The sequence below is a fragment of the Borostomias antarcticus genome, assembly GCF_949987555.1.
Source record: "Borostomias antarcticus genome assembly, chromosome: 4".
Lineage (NCBI taxonomy): Eukaryota > Metazoa > Chordata > Actinopteri > Stomiiformes > Stomiidae > Borostomias > Borostomias antarcticus.
Genome location: NC_140237.1, coordinates 11,666,518 through 11,686,517, shown reverse-complemented (window position 1 = coordinate 11,686,517; position 20,000 = coordinate 11,666,518). Strand labels below are relative to the sequence as shown.

General features: G+C 43.9%; 1 protein-coding gene across 1 annotated transcript in view; it reads left to right on the top strand.

Annotated features, from left to right (window-relative positions):
- The window catches only part of LOC311307768 (calretinin-like), a gene marked incomplete at both ends in the record, with an annotated part of 26,941 nt that overhangs the window by 853 nt on the left and 6,088 nt on the right, over positions 1–20,000 (top strand). Inside the window, 4 exons of the mRNA XM_084436634.1 lie at positions 4,544–4,632; positions 5,056–5,145; positions 5,350–5,430; positions 6,448–6,504. Coding sequence (XP_084292760.1) covers positions 4,544–4,632; positions 5,056–5,145; positions 5,350–5,430; positions 6,448–6,504 — 317 coding nt within the window. The remainder of the gene's footprint in view (positions 1–4,543; positions 4,633–5,055; positions 5,146–5,349; positions 5,431–6,447; positions 6,505–20,000) is intronic.

Genomic DNA, 20,000 nt, shown 5'->3' with positions numbered 1-20,000 from the left:
ACATATTGACAGGGAGTGGGGAGGAGGGAACGGAGATGGGGGGCGGGGTGGACGGACGAGGGACAGGGGAGGGGGTTGGAGAGAGGGGGTCCACACCCTCCTGCGCCACAGTACGGTGGATATGGGCGTAACTGTCTGCAGCTGTAGAGACCTGCCATAGGCTCCGCGCGTCACTGTGCACCAGCACACATCTCCAGTCTCCAACAGCGGCAGCCCCTCACTCTCTCCACTGGTGGAGGTAACTTACTACTGTATGTGTTTAGCTACACGCTCGAGGGTACCACACAGGAATATACGGAGTAGCCTATATATATCCATTTTTATTTTTATTTTATTTTAAATGTAAATGCAGTCAACTATTAGGCCTGTCCACGTTTTAATGTAAAAACTACATTGTCAGCAAATTTGCTATACTTCATTCGCCACTAAGCCATATGTGTACATAGCGTAGCTTACTTCTATCACCGTGAAGGGGCACAGTGTGGCCGGGCTGTGTCAGTTGGATAGATACAATGCATCCACTCTCAAAAAGTATAGAACTGCAATTGAAGAACCCTCTAAAAAAAGGTTCCATAGGCCAATTTAACCGTTTTCAGGTCGGTAAAGTTCTATGTAGAACACTTCATATCATGAAGAAGCAAATGGTTCAATTTGTCCCTTTCTCAGAGGGTTGTTCTGTTGTTACAAATGGTTCTATAGCCTCCTTGTATACAGCTATAAATACTGACACAGGTTTGGCACATGTTTGGTTCTGGTTCTGGTTCCAGTTAACATCAAGGACGCAGGGGTAGAACTATTTTGATTAATTCACGTCTTAATTGATGGTTTTGTGCTAATTAATTTATGTATTATGTATTTGTTTATTAATTCATTAATTCATGACAATAACAATATCATATTTGTTCGAAGGTGACCATGAGTGGACTGGGCCGGTCTGGAGAGGCGCTTTATCAGATATCTTGTTTAACCTATAGATCGAATTGCGATGTAAGCAGCGTCAGGGACACTTTAACGATTTTAAAATGTCTCCGCTCTGGTAACTTTGGCTCTTGCCTCTGCAGCCTAGAGCGCGTAAACAGTCACACCTGAGCGCACGCAGAGATTTCGACCCACCCTTGCGCTCTAGTCTACTCGCCAGGGGTTCAACTCAAATCCCCGAGACCAGACGCCAGTGTTAGTGAGAGTTAGGACTTTTACCGGTCCAGGAAGATAATTGGTTCGCAAGGTGCGAATGCGAGTGCGCTCTCAGTCAGGATGGACCGATATGGCCATAACTAGTCTACACACACACGCACACACACACACACACACACACACACACACACACACACACACACACACACACACACACACACACACACACACACACACACACACACAGTACCAAAAAGAGCTTTGTCAATCCGTGCAAGAATTATTAAAAAAGAATTGCATGCGCGTAGTGACAAACGCGAATTCGCCTCACACACACGTACCAGACCTGTACGCGTAGGCTATACGTCCACATTTTTGTGGACATTTTTGCTAACCGATCGACCTTGAAAAAAAATGGGTCACCCTCATTCCTCGCACGGTCGCACATGAATGCATATAAGGCTTTTCATGGAGGTCGCGTGTGTCCAGTGTCCAGTGGGGGACTTAAAACACCATCTGCGCTCTCACTGTTCTGTATGCAACACCGGGCAAGGGTACCCGGGGATCCATGTCGACAGAAATCGGATTGGAGGAAGTCGGAATCAGGAAACTGCAGCCCCTGTACAGAGGTTGCCATTGATTTACCCTCCCGCGGCGGTGGGATCTGACAGTCTAATCTCCGTCAATCTGTGGACATGTACTCTCATAATAAATGTAAATGCGAGACTAGCTGGCGTGGTGAAGTGTTTCAAGAATCAATTTTTAGGTCAATGATGTGATTTCAAATTTCTAACCCAATCCAGTCCATATGCCTTCAGGGTGGGCGGAGGGGGCAGTGTGTGTTTGAACTACTGCCATCGAACAGGCCTGGTTAACTGTATTGAACAGGCCCATGATTAATTGTATTGAGCAGGCCTATGGTTCTGAAGAAGTATGGATTCTCACATGGGAGATATGGTTCTGAGCTAGTATCTGTAGCAGGTTATCCCACTTAAGATTCATATGAGAAAAAAATCCTCTAAATCAGAGGAATTAGGATCATTGACAGTGTCCCATATGCATCGAGCATATTTATCTTTGATAGTAGTGTCTGTATTCACATTTAATTCTCTCTCTCTCTCTCTCTCTCTCTCTCTCTCTCACACACACACACACACACACACACACACACACACACACACACACACACACACACAGACAGACACACACACACACACACACACACACACACACAGTTCATATAACATTTACATAATGTTGTGGGACCGTCCAAAGTCTGCTGCTTTGTTTACTCACTCAGATCTTTGTATTCCTGCACTGATTTGCTTACATACCCAACAGCAGGGCACACAGAGCCATGCTGAGATTTACTTATCAAATACACCAGGCAAATGAAAAGAGGAGGGGGGAGGGGGGGTAAGAAGAAGAGTGCAGGCAATCAGACCAGAAAAGATTAGTGGAGAGGATGAAAAGAAAACAAGAAAGGGAGAGGAGGAAGAGGAGGGAGAGAGGGAGAGGAGGAAGAGATGGAGAGGAGGGAGAGGAGGAAGAGCAGGGAGAGGAGGGAGAGAGGAAAAGGAGGGAGAGGAGGAAGAGGAGGGAGAGAGGAAGAGGAGGGAGAGGAGGAAGAGAGGGAGAGGAGGAAGAGAGGGAGAGGAGGAAGAGAGGGAGAGAGGGAGAGGAGGAAGAGAGGGAGAGGAGGAAGAGAAGCAAACAACGTCAGCGGGAGCCAGAGCAGACGTTGGCGGTACGGGGATGGCGTCAGCTCAGAGCTTCTGAGAGGAGACAGATGGGCCACATTGATTAAAGGACACGGTTCAGAGTTCCTTTATATGTCAATGTGTTGCTCTGGCTGGCAGCCAGGCCAGCAAAGAGAATCACTGTATTAGCCTCCATCACTCCTGGTCGTATGACTGTCATGCTGTACAGTAGATGACTGGAGAGGAGAGGAGGATGCCCCAGTGAGCAATCAACCTGACCCCCAGTCGCTGTCCAGCCCGGAGGCACAGACATCCGCGGTTATTCAAGCCTGGGTTTTAAATATCATTCTGCTGCAGAATCACCAGAGAAATCTTACTCTTCCCATCTGTAAATGCCAACCAGATCCGCCTGAGGACGGAGGGTGAGGGAAGTGATTTGGTCTGTGATGGCAGCAATACAGACCCACCCATCCCACTCCACCCCTACACAGTAAACAAGTGCTTAACACATACAGACAAATACAGACTGCTTGTTTTATTCATCACATCCCTCCTTAATGACCTAATAAAACAACCTGAGCTATTGGAATTGACCTGGGCATTTGATTGGGTTGCAGAATTTGTTTTAGTATTTTTTTCCTGCACCCAGCAGCCTTTCTGTCTCTCTTATTGTCTTTTCCTCGCATTTCCCTCCTCTCTTCCTCTCTCTCTCTCTCTCTCTCTCTCTCTCTCTGTCTCTCTCTCTGTTTCTAGATCTCTTTGCCTGTAGGGTAAGGGTTAAGGTTAGGGTTCTGCGTGTCTTTGCTCACACACACACACACGGTTACACACACACGGCTACACACACACACCATCCCCCTTCCTCCACTCTCTCTCTCTATGATAGCATGATAAGCTATCATGTGTGGTATGTATCATGTGTGGTAGTGACAAGGTGCTTTGCATTGTCACCTCATAGCAAGAAGGTCCTGGGTTCAATTCTCGCTTGGGACGCTGTTGGCACTGGGGGGCATGTTCTCCACAGGGCTGTCAGGTACTCAGGTGAAATATCTGTTGGGCCTTTCTGTGTGGAGTTTGCATAATTCTCCCTGTGTTCACAAGGGTTTCCTTCCGGAGGAACCCCAATATAAAAACACAAGGAGGAACAGATTGCCCCCCTGACCCTGACCAAGATTAACATGAGCACTTGGTCCCGGTCGCAGTCCCTGCACGCGCCCACTGCTCCTTGCTGCCCTTGGAGAAAGGACAGCAAAGATGGGTCAAAGATAATCCATTTCACAGATGACTGTAATGTGTGTGTGTTATCATGCGTCGCCCATGTGTGTGTTGGCGCGGAGCTGTGTGACAAATAGACTTCTTCTTCTTCTTCTTCTTCTTCTTCTTCTTCTTCTTCTTCTTCTTCTTCTTCTTCTTCTTCTTCTTCAGTAAGCTCTATCAAGCTCCTGTACTGCGTAATCTCTCCCCCCCTCTGTTCCTCTCTTTCTCCATCACTCCTCTCTAAACCTCTCTCTCTGCCTCCCTCCAATCCTCCATCTACTTTACTCTCTCCATCCACCATCAGGAACCGGGTCTGCTGGTGTGACTGGGATGTCAGGCTAATCCCAGCAGAGCCAGGGGAACTCAGCAGTGTGTGTGCGTGTGTGTGTGTTTATGGTAGCAGTGATGATGTGATACCTGTGATAACCTTTGACCCCTCTGGTTCCCAACAGGAAATGGCTTCATTGAGGGGAAGGAGCTGGAGAGCTTCTTCCATGAGCTGGAGGTGGCACGGAGAGGAGCGGGCGTGGTGAGTGTGTGTGTGTGGTGCATGTGAGTGTGTGTGTGTGTGTGGTGCATGTGAGTGTGTGTGTGTGTGTGGTGCATGTGAGTGTGGCATGGTGAGTGTGTGGGGTGGTGAATGCGTGTGGCTTATCGGAGCTCATCAATATTGCATCCATCTACTGTTCCTGACTAGATGTCATATTAGTGGATAGGGGGACTCTGCTACTGTACATGTACATTGGTACTGGGTCCTCATACTGTAGCTGCAGCTGGTCTCTGAGGATGAGGAGGAGCTGATGTTCTGTGACAACATCCATATTTATCACAGAGAATGTTCACTATCTGCCTGCTCTGGTTTGTACAGAACTTTGGTGAGCGTGAGTTTTTTTTTTTTTTCTTTAAATGTTCAATGACTTGATCTAATCTGGGTGTGTGTGTGTGCGTGTGTGTGTTGTCCCAGGATCCCACACACGCTGCGTTTAGAGAAAAGATGAAGGAGTTCATGGCTAAATTTGACAAGAATGCTGATGGGAGAATCGAGATGTCAGAAGTAAGATGTGATCAAACAGACATTGTTATCGGACTGCTGATATAACGCTGTGCCTGCAGCGTGTTCTGCATCTTTATTCATAGAAATAAAATGTGGACAATCATTTTTTCTCTCTCCATCCCATCCCTCTCTCTCTCCCTGTCCCATCCCTCTTTCTCTCTCTACCTGTCCTATCTCTCTCTCCATCCCCCTCTCTGTATCCAGTTAGCTCAGATCTTGCCTACAGAGGAGAACTTCCTGCTCTGCTTCAGACAGTTTGTGGGATCCAGTTCTGAATTCATGGCGGTAAGTGTGTGTGTGTGTGTGTGTGTGTGTGTGTGTGTGTGTGTGTGTGTGTGTGTGTGTGTGTGTGTGAGAGAGAGTGAGTGGCTGCTTACTGTAGGAAGGCTTGTACAGTTGTACCTCCAGAGAATAGTCCTCCACTCTGTTCTGCTCAAACACTCAACAGTGCTGCCACCTCTCAGATGCCCTGTCTCCTAATGATATATCCAAGGACTAGAAGACCATCACTGTTCTCTCAATATCATCATCCATCTCCCAGCACACACACTAATACCCAACACACACTCACCCCCTAACACACACACACACACGCACACGCACACACAATCACCCCCACCAACACACACACACGCACACGCATACACACTCACCCCCACCAACACACACACACACACACACACACACACACACACACACACACACACACACACACACTCTCATCCTCTAACACACACACTCACCCCCCAACACACACTCATCCCCAACACAGACACTGAGATCCAGAGAAACTTCAGGAGTATCTCACTGTCTAGAGGAGAGCAATGACTAGCGAGAGGAGGAGGGTGGGGGAGGGTGGGGGGGGGGGGGCTGTCCACTGATGGACGAGTCACGCCAAGTAGTAAAGAGGGAAGGACAGGAGGACGGAGGTTTCCAGTGGTCCACTGCGCAGGGTGTGTGCGTGTGTGTGTTGGGGGGGTTGAGCTATTCTCAGACTGCCATACATTATGAATGGGCCGCAGCCTGACTGCAGGGGTGTGGGGGCGGGGGTAAAGGGGCTTAGGTCGTCCATCTTTGATAAGGGTCCGCTCTGGAGCTGGGACAGCAGTGAGATTAAAACAGAAATTACTTTTCTATATTCCCCTATAACTCTGTTTTCCCCCTCCCTCCTTCTCTACTGATCACCTTCCCTGACACAGAGAGACTGACAGGTTTTTGAGAATGTACTGGGGGGATGAGGAGAACGCAGAGTGTTTTGTTGCTTGCCTGCAGCAGACTAATATGATAATTCTCCATCCGCAGGCCTGGCGGAGGTATGACACCGACCGCAGTGGCTACATCGAAGCCAATGAACTCAAGGTAAACAAGAAATTTTACTTCATACTAAAGTTGCACAATGGTACTTTTGTCCCTACCGGTCGGAACGAAAGTACAGGTAGCCTACTGTACATACCAGTCGAGGCGAAAGTACAGTTTCACATACGGTAAATGACAATAAACCGCTGTTACCCAATGCTTGTTACTTTTTACAGTACTCTCCCAAGCCAAAACATATATTACTATCAATTAAACAGTGTTCTAAATGTACCAAATGTAGGCTAAAAATGGTCTAAGTTATCATCTTGCCACAAACCTACAGTATCAATAATGATGATGATAATAATAATAATAATAATAATAATAATAGCAATTTTCCCACATTTTATTTCAGGTTACCGTTTAAATTAATTGATTCAGATCTTTAAAAGTCAATGTCATTTTATTTATATAGCATCATTCATTTAAACAGTGTTTTCAATGTAAAAGTTATTTTATTATGTAAAAGGTAGACTATACAATTTCAATGTAAAAGGTATTTTAATTTGTATAATAGGTATGTAAAAGGTAGAATATACTTAGACAACACTTATTTATAAACATTTAACTTCTGGAAGTGATTTGGGGCCACTAACTCTTCTAGAATTGGCTAAGTATATTCTACCTTTTACATAATTTTTCAAAAATTAGAAGAACATATCTCCATGTTCATTATGACATCTATAAAGAGAGACTTCACATTTATAATTCGGAGCTGAGAAATCCAATGCAGTCCTTCTTTTCTGACATAATCACCAAAAACTATAATAATGCACGTGCCTTGTTTGCCACTGTCGATAGGCTTACAAACCCTCCTGTGTCAGTAGCCTCTGAACTTCTATCCACCAGGGCCTGCAATGAATTTCCCTCATTCTTCACTAACAAAATTCTGAAAATAAGACAAGAAGGCAGTGCCTCCATATCAGGTACAGGATATGTGTTGTCCCAGTGTCCACTTGAAATCAATACCATGACACAATTTTATCTGATCAACCATAAAACCCTGGAGGAGATTATACAATATCTGAAATCCTCCTCCTGTTGCCTTGATATGCTGCGTACAGGCTTTTTCAAAAATGTATCTAACTGCATGGCCTCTGATTTACTACAAATTGAAAACATATCTCTTCTTTCAGGTGTGTTCCCACAAACCCTGAAAACTGCAGTCGCCAAGCCACTCATAAAAAAGAATAATCTAGACACCTCACAAATGAACAATTATAGACCCATATTAAACCTCCAGTTTTTAAGTAAATCATTGAAAAAGCTGTTTTTCAATAGCTGAACAACTGTTGGCACTCAATAATTGTTTTGATGCCTTTCAGTCAGGATTTTGACCACACAACAGCACTGAGACTGCTCTTGTTAAGGCCTTCAATGACATCCATTTAAACACAATGGCAGAATTTCAGTCTTAGTATTACTGGATCTCTGCGCTGCATTCGACACGGTTGACCACAACATATTACTAGGCCGACTGGAAAACTGGCTGGGAATTTCTGGCACATTGCTAGACTGGTTTGAATCCTACTTGAAGGACAGGGACTACTTTGTGTCTATAGGCAATTACAAAACTGAGTGGACAAAAATGACCTGTGGGGTTCCCCAAGACTCCATTATGGGGCTTCTTCTGTTGAACATTTACATGCTCCCACTAGCTCAAATTATGGAAAACAACAAAATATGTTACCATAGCTACACAGACGACACAAATTTATATCGGCATATCACCAGGGGACTATAATCCCATACAAGTGCTGAGTACTTAAGTGCATTGATCAAATCAACGATTGGATGTGCCAGAATTTTCTTCAACTAAACAAAGATAAAACTGAAGTAATTGTTTTTGGAGCCAAAAAAGAACAATTAAAAGTCAGCGCTCAGCTACAATCAGTAATGAAAAAAAACACAAACGAAGCCAGAAATCTTGGTGCAGTCATGGACTCAGATCTGAATTTCAACAGCCACATTAAGACAATTACAAAGTCAGCCTACTGTACTATCACCTGAAAAATATATCAAGGATTAAAGGATTTATGTCTCCGCAGTATTTGGAAATCCTTTTTCTTTTCTGTTTTCTTTTTCTTTACTGTCTCTCTAAAAGATCGATCAGACAGCTGCAGCTGATTCAGAAAGCTGCTGCTCGAGGGCACGTTCACACCTACCCTGTTTGGTCCGTTTACATCGAACCATGGTCCCTTTCAACTAATAGTCCGTTTTGTTTGGAGAGGTGTGAACACAAACCAAACTGTAGGCGGACCAAACAACCGAACCATGAAAAGTTGAGACTCGGTCCCTTTCAAAGTGGAGCATGATGCGGTTTGCTGTTGGTGTGAACGCAATCGAACTTTATATAGTACCTAATCTGAAGCAAAGTAGCCTACAGTGCCACACATTATGAAGATGACAGTGCTAGGTAGGTAGTTCGGTAGCTAACTTTAGCATTCTTGCACCGGGGTTGTGAACTCACAACTTATTATTGATTCAACCATGTGGACCCATAAGCAATAGTAGCGTATCTCACTCGTCTTCTATGCAACAACACAGCCAAAATCTCATGGGCATCCATCAGGGCTCGCCATCTCCTTCTGTTGTGGTACTCTCTGCGACGTCTCTCCATCCATCGTCATCCGCTTATCCGGGGTCAGGTCGCGGAGGCAGCAGTTCCAGCAAGGGGCCCCAGACATCCCTTTCCTTAGCAACAACAACCAGCTCTGCTTGGGGGATCTTTAGCCGGTCACAGGCCAGTGAGGAGATGTAATCCCACGACCTAATCCTGGGTCTGCCCTGCGGCCTCCTCACAGCTGGACATGCCTGGAACACCTCCCTAGGGAGGCGCCCAGGGGGCATCGCATAGGAGCAGCGGCTCTACTCCGAGTCTCTCACGAATGACTGAACTTCTCACCCGATCTCTCAGGGAGACCCCAGCCACCCTCCTGAGAAAACTAATCTCTGCCGCTTGTATCCTTGATCTTGTTCTTTCGGTCATGACCCATCCTTCCTGACCATAGGTGAGAGTAGGAACAAAGATAGACCAGTAGATCAAGAGCTTTGCCTTTCGGCTCAGCTCTCCTTTTGTCACAACAGTGCGGTAAAGCGATTGCAGAACCGCTCCTACTTCCCTGATTCTCTGGCCAAACTTCCACTCCATAGTCCCCTCACTCATGAGCAAGACCCCCAGATACTTGAACTTCACTTGGGGTAAGGACTCATTCCCTACTCGGAGTGGACAATCCACCGGTTTCCTGCTGAGAACCATGTCCTCAGATTTAGAGGTGCTGATTTTCATCCCAGCCACTTCGCACTCGACTGCAAACCGATCCAGAGAGTGCTGGAGGTCACACGCCAATGATGCCATCAGGCCTTAGACAGGAAGCAGCATTGTGCAGCGCTTTTCATTGATTTATCTAAATCCCTTGATACTGTAGATCATAAAATAATGATGCAAAGGCTCTATCAGTTAAATCAGTTATCAAAGGACTATCAGTTAAAGCTATCTGTTGGTTTGAGAATTATCTATCTGGCAGATCTCAATGTTTACAGGCAGAAGGCATCACCTCCAGCTCTTTTGGTGTATGTAAAGGTGTGGCTCAAGGTTCGGTCTTGGGACCATTACTATTTATTATATAATTTATTATATATATCAACAGTCTTGATCAAAATGTTTCCAATGCCAAGTTCCACTTATATGCTGATGACACGGTGATATACTGCTCTGCTCCTACTCCAAACCAAGCTCTTTCTCAGCTACAACTTGCTTTTGATGTTGTATAACATACCCTGGGAGACCTTAAACTTGTTTTAAATGCTGATAAAACAAAACTCATGTTTTTCTCCAAGGCAAAGTCTAAGCCACTGAATCTCCCACATATCACTTCCTTTCAGGGATCAGAGATGGAGACTGTACCTGAGTACAAATACCTTGGAATTTTAATTGATGATTTACTCTCTTTTAAATTGCTTTATAAATGTTCTTAGCCGGTAGACAAACATACTCCAGGAGCTTGCTCGATTGCCTTGTCAGGGAAGAATTTTTACAGCTCACTTATCTGGCCCCCGGGTGATTACTGTTTTTTTGCTTCCCTCTGGAATATGTAGAGAGTGGGTCGTATGCCCACCTCCCTTGTTCTCTGTAAAGCGCATTGTGTTGCCTCTGGGTATGAAATGCGCTATACAAATAAAGCTTTGATTTGATTTGATTTAAATCACACATTCACCAACTTGTAAAGAGACTTAATGTGAAATTGGGATTTTATTTTAGAAACAAGGCATGTTTTTCTTTCGAGGCGAAAAAGAGACTGGTTGCAGCAACTTTTATGTCTGTGCTGGACTATGGTGATGTTTTATACATGCATGCATCTTCTCAATGCCTTCACTCACTGGACACCGTCTACGATGGAGCACTGAGATTTATCACACATGTTAAAAACCTCACTCACCAGTGTTCTAAAAACCTCACTCACCACTGTTCTAAAAACCTTACTCACCACTGTTCTAAAAACCTTACTCACCACTGTTCTAAAAACCTCACTCACCACTGTTCTAAAAACCTTACTCACCACTGTTCTAAAAACCTCACTCACCACTGTTCTAAAAACCTCACTCACCACTGTTCTTTGTATGCTTGTGTAGGTTGGTCTGCTTTGTCCACCTGCAGATTGAACCATTGGTATATCCTTATTTATAAGGCTATTCTTGGTCTGCTCCCAGCATACCTACAAACTTACATCCTCCGTAAAGGTACAGGAGGTTACTGTCTATGCACCCAGGACTTGTTCTTGCTAACTGTCCCTAGAGTGCGTACTGATCTAGGAAAAAGGGCTTTCAGATATGCAGCCCCTTCCACCTGGAATGATCTACAAGGCAACCTGAGCCTTCGAGAGCTGGTTTCATTGGATGCTTTCAAATCTCTTTTAAATGACTTTGACTCAACCACATCTGGCTGCAGATGTTTCGAGTGATGATGAATAGAATTATAAACTGTCTTTCCTTGTTTATTTTGTAATTTGTTGTTGTTTTATGTTTTGAAACCGTGTCTCTGTACTGCTGCCTGTCTTGGCCAGGACCCTCTTGTAAAAGAGATTTTTAATCTCAATGAGACCCCCATTTTCCTGGTTAAATAAAGGTCGAATAAAAATAAATAAAATAAAAGGACCACATCATCTGCAAAAAGCAGCGACGCGACTTATAGATAGAATACATTGCTGATGAAATCTATGGATGTCACTGAATTTCCTTAAGATAAACCAAGACAAAACAGACGTTCATTGTTGAAAAAGTTGAAAGGGAGAGACTCTTAAAAACACTGACACTGAACACCAAATGCCAAGTCATAAACCTAGGTGTCATGTTTGATTCTGATCTTAATTTTGAGGCCCATATTAAGAATGTGACAAGGACATCTTTTTATCACTTGAGAAACATTGCTAAGGTGAAACCTTTTCTCTCCCAGGCTGACACTGAAAGACTAATGCATGCTTTTAACTGTAGCAGGTTGGGTTAGGGTTTACTAGGGTTTATTACAGTGCTGTAACACTGTCCTATCCTACCAAAGAAAGCTATTCAATTTGAAATGATACAAAATGTTGCAGCACGTGTTCTCACTAAGACACAGGCACACATCACACCAGTCACACCAGTCACAACCACTACACTGGTTACCTATCAGTTTTATAATAGATTTTAAGATTATTTTATTAGTTTACAAAGCATTCAATAGTCATGCACCTGAATAAATGTCAGGCAGGCTTTTAGGATACACACGATACGATATACACACTCAGTAGGTCCCTGAGGTCCTCTGGCACTGAACTTTTAACGGTTCCTGGAGCCAGGACCAAGAGACATAGGGAGGCAGCCTTCAGTTTTTATGCCCCCAGACTCTGGAATACCCTGCCAGAAAAACTAAGAATGGCTGAAACTGTGGGAACTTTTAAGCAAGATCTTAAGACATACCTTTTTAACATTGCTTTTATCATGTAGCATTACTTACTGTATGCTATAATTAAATCTTCTCAATTTACATTTTTATTCTATTTTTTGTACTGATTCAGATTTTCTTTTCTCTCTTATCATATATGATCCGTTATAAACATCGGCGACGTGGGATAGGCCTAAGTTTTGGATTGGTTGTTCTCAGAGTTTTGTGGTTGGTTGTTCACATTGGAACACGTGATGGAAGAGGGGTATAAATTTGCGAGCGCTTATGAGGGTGGTTTGGGTGGGTCAAACAACTTTGGTGAGACAACACCGAGTGCAAAACTAGCTGGCGAAACTAGCAAACAACAACAACGTTTTACAAGCAACTAGCAAACAACACTACTAGCTAGCCAACTAGCTCACATTCTTAGTCATTATTATTAGCTAGCATTAGTTACTGTTCTTATAGCTCGTGTTCTAACGTGGACACAGGGATCAGGCAAATTTACGAAACTGGACCCAGGAGTGGAGCTACTCGGACGGCGCTTAGTGGGCGTGCTCCGCATATCGCAATACCCCTGTGCGGGCACGCACACCATCTTCCTAAGTTCCCTTTGTAAATTTGTTCCTAAGAATGTTTCTAAGAAAGGTTTCCATCTGATTCATATGTTTGAATTTGTTTGCACCTGTCTTCTCATAATAATGAATCCCATTGTTTCGTAAATTGAAAGCATGTGCCAGTTCTCCCCAATTCCTCACCAGCCTCAAAAAAAGGCATGAGCCTGAAGGGCCTTGCGCACATCAGTCCACAGTATGAATACCAGCCACCCGCACCGTCTGCCAAAATGTTCACAGTCTGTAAAAATGTTGATATGGGGTGTTGTATATGGTCGTCAATAACCTTATAACAGGGATTATAATGCTAAATTCCAAACTACTCCTTTAAAAGCATTACACATTTTCACTTTATCAATAGTAAATTCTGGCAAAGTGCTGGGGTGGAGTTATTCTTCATCTATTTAATAGTTTTCTAGAATTTAGTTGCATTACCAGTACTCATATATAAGGAATTAAGATTTAGCTTTCCTGAGTAGTACATCTGTTTCACAGCTGCCTGAACAAAATCCATTCGAAGCTGACCTGATTTCTCTAGCTTTGCCCTCTCAGAAATCAGTCTGATTTCTCTAGTTCCTCTCAGTAATTACCTCAGAGTGCTCAAGGGAAAACCAAACTGTCTGTCTGTCTTTAATCCATAGTCTCCTAAAATGGCCTGGCCATATTTGCAAGGGCCAGGTCTGGATCAGTTATGAGGGACACCCTGTTCAAATCATACACATTTAAATCATGCAGTATAAAGGTTCCGAAAATTCCTCTTGGACATAATATGCAGCTTTGTTGTCCACAACTTCACATTCCTAGTACAGGCAACAGAGCATGACCACGGACATCTTGTGGAAAGACTCCACTGAATGAGTATCTCTGAGGTAAACTGGTCACTATAATATAAATCAAAGCAGATCTGGAGCTATTTCGCATTATGTTGGTTTGGTTGAGTTAGGCTTAGATTGGTGCACATATCTTTGAAACAGTCAGAAACGGACTTTTCCCAATCAAAGTTGAAATCACTTATTTATCAATTTTTCTACATTTTGATGGCATTGCCCCTTTAAGAGAGTTGAGACAGATAGGGGCTAATTCACAAAGGGATTGCTCAGGTTTTTCTGCCGCTATACCTGTGCAAATAACCCCAAAATAAATCTTGCTATTCACAAAGCACTTGCAAAGAGTGAAATACCGTGCTAACTACGTTGCCATGATCATAGCGTTTCTGTGCACTTGTGCTATTTGTGGATACTTAATAGGTAATAGGGGCGGAAAAGTGCCCATTTCTATGCAAATGAGCCTCAGTGCAAAAACAGTCCAATTCACAAAGATCGGCGCAAATTTCCACACGCAGTTATAGTGAAATTATTTGCGTCTTCAGGGGGTTGGTGGTAATTGAAGCACATTTTTAAGAGGTGTCATGGTCAGCGTTTCCGATGATCATGGCAGCAGTTATTGTAGCCAGCCGAAGGCATCGTAATGCCAGGTGTGCTCGTGATACTATTTCAAAGGAGAATCACTTTTTGATTTAAGCGAGACCAAAATCATCTGGAGATAAGCCTATATGTTTTGCCAGCTCAAGTAATTCTTGCTCTACTTGTTGAAATCAAGGATGATATTGAGCCTGCCACCCATATTTCCCATGCAGTAGCCCTACCTGGCATTGTCAAACTGTCAACACTCCAGGTTCTTGCGTCTGGCTCTTTCCAGACACCTATCTCAAGCACTCTGGACTCACAACCATCCATCAACAGGGCCATATGGGATGTTGTGCCAGCCATTATTAGCAGAGTGGCAAGATGCATCAAATTTCCCCCAAATTTCCCCAAACAGGGTAAATTGAGGAGACAATGCGCAAGTTATTTAACATTGCAGGTGTTACACTTTTGTGCGACTCACCGTATTTTGTGACCGTAGAAAGCGCTGTTCCACATTTTCTGGCGGTTAAGCGTAGACTATGCAAATGGCGTAAACCTGTAGTGCTGTGCACTTAAAACTTTGCTGTTACCTTGACATGTGCAATGATGCATTAATCCATTTAGAAGAACTCCGCTATCAACTTTCAAGCCGAATTACCATCTCGATCTGACTATTTAGCTTTACGGTCCTATTCTGTAAACTATGGTTAAAGGAGTAGTAAAGGGAAAATGCATGTTTAGCCCTGTTTTAAGGTTACTTATGATCATATACAATGGTTCAGATCAAAACGTTGACAAAACTAGCACTTTTGAGAAAGTCTGATAATTGCTCTATCACCGCTTTGGTCATACAATGGATGTGGGTGGGCACCTTGAAAAATCATTCAAAACAACTCTCAATTTCAAAGACAAGAAACTCACCGAGGTGTTAGTTGGCGTTCTGACATAATTCGCCATAAAGATTCAAGTTCATCTGGAAAGGCTTTTTTAAATATTAAGCATAGAACTATTGTCGCAGCACATACGTGTAAACTTCCGCAAACTAGGTAGCCTAGCAACATAAATAGCTACCGTAAGTAGTTCCTACCAAAGTATTTATATACTTGGTTTAAGATAGATTTCAAAAGAACACGCGATGTGGTCGATTCAAGCTGGTTTCAAACAAAAGACAATAGTTTTATTCTGTTACGATTTGCAAAGCGAACTCAACAGGAAGTGTATCCAAGTCAAAAGTACTGGGACTGTTGTGCAGTCTCTTTTATAACTTCGTATAAAGGGAGGTGACGTGCACTCAAAGGGTAAAGGGGAGTGACCAAATGTTCTAAATAAAGGGATTCTCTGGGAACGGATGAAAAGGAAGGTTCAGAAGTCTAAAACGATAAACAGAGAAACAATTAAGTAGGAAAACAGAAAAAACAAATTGGGTGCAACACGTTGGTGACACTTGAATTTCATGAACATTCCACTTCCTGAATCCCCACTGCGGATTGATCTACACATCTACAACGGTCGCTTCAGTAGAAGTAAATGGATTTCATAAAATGATCAATAAAACCCTACAGGATTCATACTTTGCAGCGAATTTGATGTCAGAACACCAATGGACACCAATTACCCCCCCGGTGAGCTTCTTGTCTTTGAAATTGAGAGTTCCATGTTTTTTAAAGATTTTTCAAGGTGCCCATCCACATCCATTATATGACCTAAAGTGTGGTAGAGAAATTCACTCTCAAAAGTACTAGTTTTGTCAACGTTTTGATCTGAACCATTGTATATGATCATAAGTAACCTTAAAACAGGGCTAAACATGCATTTTCCCTTTACTACTCCTTTAATCCAAAAGCCAGCAACAAACAGGTCACCATATCTGACAGCAGCTGTTGGGGCTAGCTAGCTTCAGGGCTCAAGCACACAGCAGGCATAAAAACTTTGCCCAGCAGGGTGTTTATTCAGAGAGCTGGGAAGGGAGGCGCAGAGAAGCTCAGGTCAGGAGCCTGGCAGGCTGGAGGTTGTGGTTGGTTGGAGTAGCCGCGGCGGGTGTGAGCCGAGCGACGGGCAGGCAAGCCGGGTCACTGCACCTGGTCGTTCTGTAGGGACACGGAGAGACGGGTGAGTCTTGGGACACGAAAACAACAAAACACACATACGGACTGCACTATATGGTCGAATAGCATGGGTACTTGGCAGGCGATTCTTATGGAAGATCCGGCGATGAATGACTGGAGAAACCAGCTTCTTGTAGGCAGAGGGGGTTGATGAATAAGTGGCAGCAGGTGTGCAGTGATCCGGCCATAAGCTCATTCACCCATCAGCTCGACTCGTTGCACCTGTGTCGGCGGAGTGCGTGCTGCGCCCGAGCCGAGGGGCTGGGGGTGCGAGGCAGGCAGAGGTGGAGGGGCAGACGCGGGGGGGAACCAGACTACCATCAGAATACATAAGTCAAACAATAATCACATTTTATGGTGACTTCCCACCCTCTCACCTTTACATAGACAACTATTCATGTCTACAATATTCAGGAAGACAGTCAGGAAGCCAGCAATAAACAGGTCACCATATGTTACAAACCTCCCTCAGATGTAGTCTAGGGGAGGGAGAGAAAATGCAAGAGCCTATATGCTCACACCGCTGGTAATACCTAGCCTACAAGTGGGGTGCTCAAATACTGCCACACTGACAACCAAACTGTTCCTTTTAAAAGAAAAGCATTTACTTACATGGTGCTCACAAGACAGTTATATACAATATTCCAGAATTATACTGAACAAATAGACAGGGGGAAAAAAAATACAAAAAAGATGCACAGCAATACAAAAAAAACTAACCAGGACAGAACCAACAGAGGGTGGGAGAAGGGTGGCGACTACACCAAACAGAGTCCTACCTCACCTACACCTCTACCCTAGCCTAGAGACCCAAACAGTCCTACCCCACCTACACCTCTAACCTAGCCTAGAGACCCAAACAGAGTCCTACCCCACCTACACCTCTAACCTAGCCTAGCCTACAGACACAAACAGAGTCCTACCCCACCTACACCTCTAACCTACAGACACAAACAGCTAGCTAACTAACCTGCCAGGAATCTTACCCATCTGCTACATACACAAGATGACCCGCTCACTCTAACCTAGTGTGTTTAGACAGTTACCTACGTGATGAAAGATGTAAAGCCCAACATATCTAACCTAGCCCTACTCCTGTTAGAGACAGGGGGACCCAGGACCCAAACACGCAGCAGTAACCCAAAACCACAACTAAGGCAAACAGAGTGTAGCAACAGACTAACAAAACTGATCAAACATAACTTACACAGCCAACACCATACGCAAACTATCTCTCCCACAGAACACAAGACAGGGTATGTATATATATATATAGGGGACAGGGAGCCAGATGGTTGGACGACAGGAAACACACAGGTGGACTGGATGAGGGTAACGAGCACTCTGGGTAATGGACAGATCACGAACACCTGGGAAGGGAGACAGACAGACACAGGGCAGGGAGAGCACAACATACACACGGACGTAACACCATATCTGACAGCAGCAGCCGTATGGGAAACACGGGGTTATTGTGTCTCCACTCGTTTTTGCTGCAATAGCCAGCATAGCTAACTAACACACACACACACACACACACACACACACACACACACACACAGCAGTCCCGGTTAGGAGGAAGATATTGTAGCCTACACAGCAAGATGTATTGTTTCCATACTCACATAGGCCTACTGTTGCCTACACTGTATTGTACTGTAGTCTACTCTACCTTCCCCGTGACCCGAACAGACCATATTTAATGTAGGGGGTCAATTAAAATGTGTTATTTTACATGTTTTTCGACAGTCAATGAGCTACGGGTTAAGTCTCATGTTGAAAAAACGTGAAGGCCTATTGTATTATTTTTTATTTTAGTACATTACATTGGCCTATAGTTATTTAGCAGACACTTTTTATGTTTCAATGTTTTAGTAACATTGAAAACGGGGCCCACAGATTGATGGTCTTTCAAATGTGTCGCATCATGACACAAACAGAAATCCCAATAAGAATAAACACACAGGAGGCCATCTGTCAAGTTGATAATTTACTTGAATCACACTGTGAAACAAACTAATAGCCCAGATTCAATACACTATTACTGATACAATTCCCACACACTACAGCGTTAAGATCCTAGCCTACTCACAGGAATTGGATACAGCAGAATATAGTTTTTAGGCCACTCGGGATAAATCAGATCGAGATGGAAATTCGGCTGAAAGTTGATAGCAGAGTTCTTCTAAATGGATTAATGCATCATTGCACAATGTCAAGTTAACAGCGAAGTTTTAAATGCACATAATCCGGACAGCATTTCAGATTTACGCCATTTGCGTAATCTACGTTTAACCGGCAGAAAATGTGGAACAGCGCCTCCTGCGGTCACAAAATACGGTGGGTCGTAGAAAAGGTGTAACAGGGCCATGGATGTATTAATAGAACAGGGCTCACATCAGAACGCGCGGTGTGATCGAGCGCACATTTGGCATCTTAAAAAGCCGGTTTAGATGCCTGAGTCGTAGGGGTGAGGCAATGCTATATAGTCCCCCCAAAGTATACCAGATCATTGTACTGTAGTGTGCTGCATCCTGCACAACATTGGCATGAGAGCCGGTCTGCGCATGGATGTGGGTCCTGAGGAGCTGCAAATGGAGACTCCGACGATGACCAGGTGACACCTGCCCACCTGCCTCGTGTGCGAGCAGATAGGGCAGACATGTCAGGCAAAACATAGTCGCACATTATTTCACATGATTTGCTTCGCTGTCTCTGCAACAAAATAACGTTGTGGAATGACACCTTTGTGGGCAAAAATACAACTAGGCCTACATCATTAGACCTACGACTAAACATCAAATGAAAAGTAAGAAAAATAGCCTACGCCCAACTTCGGCCTAAATATTCAGCACCATGGACAGCTCTGCTAATTTATTTTGGGATGACAAGACAAACAAATGCAATGACAAAAAAAGATAGTGACAAAAACAAAGGATGCCCGTTTTTTTGTTGCCATTTTATCCTTTGTTTTCTTTTTCAAATCATTCCACCTCCGTTTGTAGTCCATTTTGCGTTTGGAACCCCCAACTGCGCTCACAGACTGGGATATTAAATCCCAAATATGGTTTTCAGCTGTGAGTGTGATGGTGTTTTGCTTGTAATTGTGAGGCATACCCTACTAACACAATCCGGTTGCAGCAATGTTGCAGCAACGTGCAATTTAGACGTTTGTATGGTCCACTCAACGTCAAGTTAAACCTACCTGTGGATCTCGTCCGTAATGACTTTCAGTTAGCACTCGGAAAATGTAATCTTTCTTTTTCTCTCTGCCCTTGTCCTAGGACATGCATACCGTTGCATAGGCAGTATTTATAGGCCTAGTAGTTACCATAGCAGGGGTAAATTGCACTCAGTTGCAACACCGTATGGGCGTGTTTGCGTTAGAATATCATTAGCGCAATATCTTTAGTGAATAGGTCGTTAAGATGGAGCACGTGCTCCATTTTAACTA